This window comes from Musca autumnalis, unplaced genomic scaffold (genome assembly GCF_047663935.1).
Source record: "Musca autumnalis isolate F117 unplaced genomic scaffold, ASM4766393v1 scaffold_2, whole genome shotgun sequence".
Lineage (NCBI taxonomy): Eukaryota > Metazoa > Arthropoda > Insecta > Diptera > Muscidae > Musca > Musca autumnalis.
In genome coordinates, this window is record NW_027411755.1 from 143,493,035 (window position 1) to 143,502,888 (window position 9,854).

The 9,854-nt window shown below is 40.9% G+C and overlaps 1 protein-coding gene across 1 annotated transcript; it reads right to left on the reverse strand.

The window, feature by feature from the left end:
- Positions 1 to 464: 464 nt before the first annotated feature.
- On the reverse strand, positions 465 to 9,424 carry LOC141393105 (uncharacterized). The gene is made up of 3 exons (XM_073966054.1): positions 9,383 to 9,424; positions 9,088 to 9,173; positions 465 to 2,035 (listed from the first exon to the last, which is right to left on the reverse strand). The coding sequence occupies exon 3, from the start codon at positions 2,031 to 2,033 to the stop codon at positions 984 to 986; it is 1,050 nt and encodes a 349-aa protein (XP_073822155.1). The 5' UTR covers positions 2,034 to 2,035; positions 9,088 to 9,173; positions 9,383 to 9,424; the 3' UTR covers positions 465 to 983.
- Between the last annotated feature and the right edge of the window lie 430 nt (positions 9,425 to 9,854).

Below are 9,854 nucleotides of genomic sequence, written 5' to 3' on the forward strand. Positions count from 1 at the left end.
AATACCTAAAATCGGGCGAAAATATATATGGGAGCAATATCAAAATCTGAACCGATTTCAATATAACTTGGCAAACTTATTTGTAGTACTAATTCCGTGTTATTTCCCAAATCGCATAAAAATTGAGCAGAATTTGCGTGTTTGGTCCATCAATTGCTTGAAATCGGACGAACATATATACGGGAGCTATATGTATATATGAACCGATATGTACCAAATTTGGCATATTAGTTTCTAAGCCCATTATAAACATCGGTACAAAATTTGGAAGGTCTAGCTTGCCCCAGTGATTTGTTGCCTCGAAAACCTGTCATTGGCCCCATCGTGCAACCTAGCGATCTTTGTTTCCATAGTAATTTGTTTATGTGGAGCAATGGTGGGAGAAACAAAAAGAAATAAAAACACAGCGGTATCAATTCTTTTGTATAAAATAATTAGGAGGTTTTATTGAGTTTAAGCTTGGTATGTTTTCATTACAACAACAAAATTACCTTTGTAATTTAATGTGGCGACAGAGGCCTTGGTGCTTTCGCTTTCAATGCTAAACGACAAGTGATCGCATAGGATCTAAGTGATCGCAGAGGATCCCTTGTCTATTACAAATACATTTACAGACTATTCCCGTGAGAGGGAGAAAATACAGGTGTACCAAGGTGAGCAAACCAACAACAACCACTGCCCAGCGGCGATCCGCACACTACCGTATCCGCTAAGGGAAGTGTAGAGGAGATGCCAGTGCGTCAATCAGCATCCGTGATTGATCGAGCAGGGAAATTGCGGGACAATGTATCTTACTTATTCATTGCCGCCCACCTTGATACATATAGGTGTGTATCAACAAAATTATGAATATTTAGAATGAATACATATGCATATATATGATAATAATAGTTCAGGACGTAAGTTCAGTTCATTTTGTGAGCATTTATTTAATTCATGTTAATTTATCAACAAAAGTATTCATGTACGTAATAAGTCTACAATTATAAGTTTACAGGGCCCGCAATTACCCATCCAAATGATGTGTATTGGGCTGTAGGAAGACCCGGTTGAGTTATCATGCGGGGGGACAAAATTTTATAATAGATTTCTGGACCCAATACCATAGCTAGTGGCCCAGAACGATCAAAGGCGGGATCGGCGAGTTCCAATCCAACAAAGGATTCCCGTATGTTGGTAGGGACGGACATCGGTGGTGTAATGCCTCTAGTTATGTTTGCGACACGTGCAGTCACAAATTGTTTTTGACCCGAATCAAACCTCGACATTATCAAAAAATCTGCATATGTCATATCGTTTACTTTCGTGGTCGGCCATTGCAGTTCGGTGATCAACGACGCGCAAACCTGACTTACCGGACAGCAAGGATCTAATAGTGCACGCACCGGGATAGTGGAGTCCGGTAGACAGAGCCGTACCAACACCGTTGGGGACAATGATAATACGCGACCTATCGGTAAGACAGACGTCGGTAAGATGTGGGGTGGTGGCACTGCGTAGATACCTCGGGGAACGACCGCTCGCGAAGGTGTCGGAGTCACATTGGTACTCTTATCTTCGTGCAAATACGTGTGGTGCTTTTTAGCGCAATACTTGCATCGTTGGGGGACCGGACAAAATTTTGAAAGATGATCCGAACGCAGACAATTGTAACAGTAGCGGTGGTAAGCTACAGCGCGCACACGCTTTTCGAGGGACATTCTTTTAAAAACGGTACATTTGGTCAACGGGTGAAGCTGGGTACATAACCGACAGGGGACCGGCGCATTAACCGATGACGATGCTACGCGCTTAGACACGGTCTTAGCAGCTACACCAGGAGGTGGAGCAATTTGAGGAGGCGTCATATCAGCCGTTTTATCGGGTTTGTTAGAAGTGGTGGTAGCGGGGACGTCGTCAACAGCTGGAACGACCTTCGGTTCCGGCATAGCCGGGCTGGTGACCATCATCTCTGCCTCGACTTCTCGGTCGGACATCATTGCATCATCATAGTCGGACAAGACAACTTCGGGAAAAAGTTCTTTGGATGCCATGGCTATTACAAAGGGAGAGCACGACAACACACAAGAGATGATAGTTATTTAGAAGAAACTTAGTTTGGGAGAACTACTAACTTAACGACTGGTCGCCTAATAATACCCTGACCAGTTCGAACATCTACGACGCGAACCTTTCCATCATTGCCGGGATGAGTTTCTACAACACGTCCTAGTTTCCACGAGGTTGGTGGTAATTTCTCATTTCGAACTACAACCATGTCATCGACCTCAACATTCCTCTGGGGATATTTCCACTTGTAACGATTATTTAAAGTAAATAAGTATTCTTCTTTCCACCTGATGCAAAATTGGTGCGTTAAAGCTTTCAATTTCCTAAACCGATTAACTAAACTCAGCGGTGATTCTTCAAGCAAGGGTTCCGGTGGAGAAAGGAGGGGTGCCCCAATGAGAAAGTGGCCAGGAGTGAGTGCTACTAGTTCCTCAGGATTATCCGACATTGGACACAGGGGTCGAGAGTTTAAACATGCCTCAATACGAGTTAGAATGGTGGTAAACTCCTCGAACGTATAGGAAAACGACTTTACATGGCGATACAGATGCTTTTTAAAACTTTTTACAGCTGCCTCCCACAGACCACCCATGTGGGGAGCGCCAGCTGGTATAAACTGCCACGTAAGTTCCTCATAACCTAAAGCAGAACAAACGGTATCACGACTTTCACGAATAAAGGTTCGAAAATCTTTTTCAAGCTCGTGAGAAGCACCAACAAAATTAGTCCCGTTGTCCGAAAATATGGACTTAGGACAGCCACGACGACCTATGAAACGATAGAAGGTAGCCAGAAAAGAGGACGACGTTAGATCAGATGCTGCCTCTAAATGCACAGCCTTGGTCGAAAAACAAACAAAGACGCACACGTATCCTTTAGCCATACGACAAGCACGACCCGTAAATGACTTTATATTAAAAGGACCAGCAAAGTCTACCCCAGTTGTAGTGAAAGGCCTATTTATCGATGTTCGTTCGGGAGGCAGTGCAGCCATAATCTGCGAGCATGATCGATTTTTCTCAAGCCAGCACACCTTGCAACGATTAATTACTGTGCGGATTAGAGTTTTGACACGAGGAATCCAAAACTCCTGTCGAATAATACGCATCATGAGCTGATTTCCGCCGTGAACAGTTTTTGAATGAGCGTATTCAACAAGAAGTCGTGCGAATCGACAACCATATGGTAAAACAATGGGCCACTTTTCATTCTCTGATAAGGTGGGAGAGTTTGCTAACCGTCCATTTAGACGCATAACACGAGACTCGTCTAAAATGGGGTTCAACGACAGAAGGGAACTAGAGGATGGTAAAGGACTCTTATCTAGAAGATGTTTATATTCCTCTGCATAATGAAACTTTTGTGCCAATATGGCTAAACGAACTTTAACCATTTTAATTTCTTCCCCAGATGGAATCTGACTAGTAAAACAATGTGCAGGTCGACTCTGGGGGCGAGTTTTATGTATGAAGCGATACATGTAAGCCAATACTCGCAACGCTCTATCAAGCGAAGAAAACCTATCTAAAATGTCTTCATATTGCGAAAAAAATGAAAAATTTGCTTTAATGCTACGAGCTTCTAAGTCAGTCTCGAGGGGTGTGACATTCGGAAGGTTCCACATAGAACTATCGTGACTTAGCCAACTGGGTCCCTTCCACCAAAGACAACTATTAGCTAGTTCTAAAGGCGTGGCTCCACGGCTTCCCAAATCGGCCGGGTTGTCCTCTGACCTAACATGAAACCAGTGACCATTTACTACGTTTTGCTGTATTCGACAAACCCTATTTGCCACAAAAGTAGTCCAGGTGGTGGGAGTTTTGCGCAACCACGCTAGGACAATTGTCGAATCAGTCCAACAGTATATCTTATCAATAGGAATTTCCAAATCGCTTAAAATAGGTTTTAGAAGTTCCGATGCTAGTACAGCCCCACACAATTCTAAACGAGGTAATGAGACCGACTTAATAGGCGCTACTCTTGTTTTAGAAGCTAGCAAATGGACCTGAATTTCACCATGCGCATTTTTTATTCGAATATAGATTACCCCCGCGTATGCTTTCTCTGAAGCATCAGAAAACACATGCAATTCTGCCACAGAGTGTGGTTCATAATGAACCCAACGCGGAATTTTGATTGAGTTCACTTTAGGATAATTGTCAACGAAAGTTTGCCAAGAGTTTTTCGTAGCAAGAAGAAGCGAATCGTCCCATCCCGTATTATCCAGCCACACTTTCTGCATAATGATTTTCGCTACGACAATAACGGGAGATAACCAACCCACGGGGTCAAATAATTTGGCTATATGTGAAAGAACTTCCCGCTTCGTATAGTTAATTTTCTGAGGGATGGGATTTACACAAAAGTAAAAAGCATCTAAACTTGCGTTCCATCTTATACCCAACGGTTTTGAGCTACTTGCCTCGACAAAGGATAAAACTTGGGCGTCGACTAGATGACTGGGGGGCAAGCTATCAAGCACCGATTTCTCATTTGAGGTCCACTTCCTCAATTCAAATTTAGCAGTGGATAATGAAGAGATAAGTTGGTCTCGAGCAGACAAAGTGGAATCTAGGTCATGACCGCCTGCAAGGACGTCATCAACATACATACATCTGCGGAGAATTTTTGAGGCCAAAGGATATTCTGATTCACAGTCATCAGCAAGTTGGAGCAAAGAACGAATTGCCAAATAGGGCGCACAATTTACCCCAAACGTAACAGTTTGCAATTCATAATCCAAAATGGGGTCATTGGGGGAATCTCTAAACAATATTCTCTGAAGGGGTGTATGTTGTGGGTGAACGCGTATTTGACGATACATTTGCGTTATATCACAATTAAACACAAACCGGAATAAACGCCATCTTAAGATTAATAAGACTAAATCAGCTTGGAGAGTAGGTCCCACGTGTAGAATGTCGTTTAGACTTACGCCGTTAGACGTTTTATTTGAAGCATTAAAGACGACACGGACTTTAGATGTTTGCTTTTCAAGATTAACTACTGGGTGATGGGGTAAATAACAAACAAGTGGCGCTTGTGAGGGGGAAACAGAGCACATGTGACCTAAGTCAATATACTCACGAACAACGGCATCGTACATTTCTTTGAGAGAAGGTTTGCGCAAAAGGGAATTCTCATTTCTAAAAAATTGACCGAGGACATTCTGACGCGAATCACCAATTTGCAATGTTTGAGGGAATTCAGCACGAAGGGGGAGCGTTACAACGTAACGACCATCTGAGTTCCTCGTAGTTGTGGACCTATAGTTCTCTTCGCAAAACTTGTCTGATGGCGAAAGTATTTTGCGTTTGGGAACCTCCTCTAGTTCCCAAAACCGCAGAAGGGTTTTGTTGAGGCTGTCTTCCTCACTAAAACTCAACGTAGTTGTAAAGGTCTGCAAAGGGGAGCAGGGAATTGGACCAGAAAGGATCCAACCAAAGACAGTATTTTGCGCCAACAGAGAACCTAATATGTTGTGTTGTACCCCAGGCAACAATATTTGAGGATATACGTCCGCACCCAACAACATATCTACCGAGCGACTATCAAAAATGTTTGGATCAGCCAAACGAAGATTAGGCAAATTCCGTGCCACAGCAGGGTCAACAGTAAAGGAGGGAAGTTTACCAGAAATCTTAGGGAGAACAAAAGCATCGGCTTTCAGCAAAATTGAAGCACTTATACGAGATCCTATACAAATCCTACAGTTTTTCGTGGAGGTAACAGATGACGAACCATTTACCCCAGAAATGTTTGCAATGGTAGATCGTGTCGATAATTTTAATCTATGCTGAAGGTTCTCCGTTATAAACGTAGCCTCAGACGCTGGGTCAATGAGAGCTCGAACAGGGTAAGAAGTTCCTTCATGAACAATATTTACAATCGCAGTACCCAGAAGAACATTAGAATTGTGAGACGTGTAATTAACTTGACGGTTTATTACAGTCGGATTGGCACCAGTAGAGGTGGAGGCAACATTATCTAAATCAGAATTTGATTGAGTACTGGTGGCGGGAGGAGTTGCATTCGAAATGGGATTACCTGCAGGGGCCGATCTACTTGGTTTGTGCATAAGGGTGTGATGCCTTTCATGGCATACGTTGCAATTACGGGTGCTAGTGCACTTATTGACGGAATGTCCTCTACATAGACAATTGAAACACAAGTCAAGCTTCTTCACAGCAGCTTGTTTTTGATCAAAGGTTAACCGTTTAAACCGAAGACAAGAGTACAGAGTGTGATTTTGATTAGAACAGAAGACACAACGATGTTTAGAAGAAGATTTTACCGCATCCGACGACGTGTTTGCTAAATGGGCCTTAACGTTGCGCTGATTCGAAGATTTGGAGGAATCTATACCTTTTATATCACGCAAACAGGTGAGCGTCTGAATTCTTTCCGTGAGGAAAGAATCGAGCTGAGACCATGACGATAAGGACGACTTATCGGTGAGACTCTGTTCCCAGAGTGTCACGGTAAGTTTTGGCAGACGCTGAATACAAATAAAAACTAAGATTGGATCCCACTGATCCGTAGGAACATCATAAACCGACATGGCAGACAAACAGCCGTTTATGCCTCTCTGTAAAGTTTTTAGACCCGAACTCGATTCATGGGTTAACGATGGAAGATCAAACAAAATTTTTAAATGATTATTGACTAGGATTCGTTGGTTGTCATAGGTATCCTTAAGGGCTTTCCAAGCAAGAGCAAAACTTCTTTGAGTTAGAGGAAACTTAGCCACTATTTCCTTAGCTTCGCCTTTTGTTTTCTTAACCAAATGACATAGCCGCTCTATGTCACTAAGCCGGGAATTGTTGATGAACATAACTGTAAAAAGGTCACGAAATGTTGGCCAAGTGAGGAAGTCACCATGAAAATCATCAATATCGCACGGTGGTAAACTGAGATGGTGCATTGTATCGGAGACATAAGGTGGCAAACTCCAGTTAGAAATCGGAGTATTTATGGGATTCTGAATATCATGCGAAACTGCATTGGTCAAACATTGGGGATTCAAGCTATTAACAGTTTCATTTCTCAAATTAGAAATTGCTGACCGATTGGACTCCCTACCAAACGATTCATGGTTTTGAGCATTCTGCAACTGAGTATTGTGAGGTGTGCTATTATTTCCTAACATAGGAGAGGGAGGGGGAGATTTCTCCGACTTAAGTCGTTGCAGCTTTTCTTCAATATCCGACAAACACTCCTCGAAGTTCTCATAAGTGGCCTGGAATTTTGCATCGGCAGAAGCAATGTCTTGGGAACTAACACCTTCCACAGTTATCAAATGATCAAGATACTTATCATAAGTATCTTTTGCTTTTCGCCACAAGTCCTTTAGTTCGGTGTTTCGAATTTCAAGATTGAAAACCGTATGATTTTCGGGCTTGCTAAGCCTAAAACTTGCAATAAATTTGACAACGTTGTCAGAAGCGCGAATAAATTGAGTCAGTGCGGAGATCGACATTCTGTCAGACTATACTTCTACTGTAAATATCAATAAATCTCAACAAACTGAAGATAGAATACGTAAAACTCAACGATTTATTCAGAAAAACGGTGGCTTAAAGTCACGAAATGAACCTAAATTCAAGGATCAACCCACACAAACTGTAGCAAACCCAAAGAAAATTCACAAACGAATTCGGTGGAAAGAAGAAAGCACAAATATTTTGAAAAATCAGCAAAAATAAGAAAGAGAAAAATGAAAATGACAACCGAAATTGCACTTTTCTCTAACGAAGCGAAAAATTTGGGGCAAATTTTAACTAAAAGGTGTAAATAAATATTCAAATAATAACTATAAATATTTAAACGGTGAAATTCGATTAAAAATATTAAATATAACGACAAAAATCAATTTTTCAATATGTACCTGGTGTAGGGTGCACGAATCTTTAACCGAATTTAATTTATATATTTTCAAATACTTTATTAGGACACGCTTACGGCAGTTTTTCCAAATTAAGAAAAGATTTTTTATTTAAAATTATATAAAAAACCGATTTTTTCTCTCGCAAACGGCTTCGTTAAAATGCGCTTATTATTTGCCGAAAGTAGGGTGAATTTGTTCCAAAATGCAAAAAATGTTTTTATCACTAATATTTATTTCAAATAAAATTGCAAAAATATTTAAAAAAAATTAAATTTTAAAATTCATAATATTCCACTTCGACCCACTGTGCCGTGGTGAATAACGAATACCACACAAAAGGGAAAGACAACACACAAGTAGTGGGGGTATGTGTGTATGTAACTACCTCGCTACAAACAGACCAACGACAACGACCAAGCAAGCAGTGAGAGTTGGAGAGGCAAATATTGTTGGTATGTTTATTAGGGCATAGACCAGTGTTCACCAGCGAGCTGCTACTGAGAGCAAATTATCGTAACTTTCAATGCAAAACACACGGTAATGTATGCTCAGTTGCTCTCAGTACGGGCTCGCTGGTGAACACTGGCATAGACGGACGCTATCAAAAAACAAAAAAGGCGCGTATTCTTGTTGTTGTATTACACGACAAACAGAAAAATAACCAACAGTGAGAGCTGGGGAGATAAGTATGTTGGTGGTATGCTGGAATTTCAATAACAAAGGGCACTGGGAATATGAATATTATTATTGTTGGGAGAATTAGAAAATATGATCTCTCAACAGAACAAATGTGTGGGGAATTATTGCAATAAGCAAAAGAAAAAAAGGCACACTACAGCGGCAGATTATTTCAATTAGAAAAGTATATTTTTTTGTGTTAAATATTAAGAAATTAGCACAGATTAATGAAAACGTTCGATTATTTCGCGACGAAATGGAAATTAATGCAAACACGACTCGATTTCAAAATAATTTTAATTGATTTGTATGGAAATTAAATTCTAGTGGACTGTATATTCGACGATACCGCGTAATAGGGTGAAACAAAGGCGACCAGTACCGCGGAACAAACTAAAAAACAACACTTTTTCACTTTTTTCCGAAAAATAGCACTGTAAAGCTCACAAAAACAATTCACTGAACTTACGTACCTTGTTTTTGGATGATGATGATGATATGAGGAGATGAATTTGTGATGCAGGTTATGAGGGGGGATGCGTTGTTGGTGATTTTTTTCCTTTGTAAAAGAAAAGAAAAAACAATTATTCCGGGCAACTTCTCAGGTTTTGCAAATCCGACTCGATGCGACCAAATGTTTATGTGGAGCAATGGTGGGAGAAACAAAAAGAAATAAAAACACAGCGGTATCAATTCTTTTGTATAAAATAATTAGGAGGTTTTATTGAGTTTAAGCTTGGTATGTTTTCATTACAACAACAAAATTACCTTTGTAATTTAATGTGGCGACAGAGGCCTTGGTGCTTTCGCTTTCAATGCTAAACGACAAGTGATCGCATAGGATCTAAGTGATCGCAGAGGATCCCTTGTCTATTACAAATACATTTACAGACTATTCCCGTGAGAGGGAGAAAATACAGGTGTACCAAGGTGAGCAAACCAACAACAACCACTGCCCAGCGGCGATCCGCACACTACCGTATCCGCTAAGGGAAGTGTAGAGGAGATGCCAGTGCGTCAATCAGCATCCGTGATTGATCGAGCAGGGAAATTGCGGGACAATGTATCTTACTTATTCAGGACCAAAGGCGCACTTTCACCAAAATTCTTTCACCATGATTATGGTCCGATCGATGAAAAATCGGTTTCTAAAAAAAATTAGAAAAGCTGATCAGATTTTGTTGTAGCTATATAGGGCCAAAAAATACCCAAAATCGGCCAAATATGTATATTAAAGCTA

Coding starts and splice junctions, on each gene's coding strand:
- LOC141393105 (XM_073966054.1), bottom strand. CDS start 2,033: ATGGCATCCAAAGAACTTTTTCCCGAAGTTGTCTTGTCCGACTATGAT.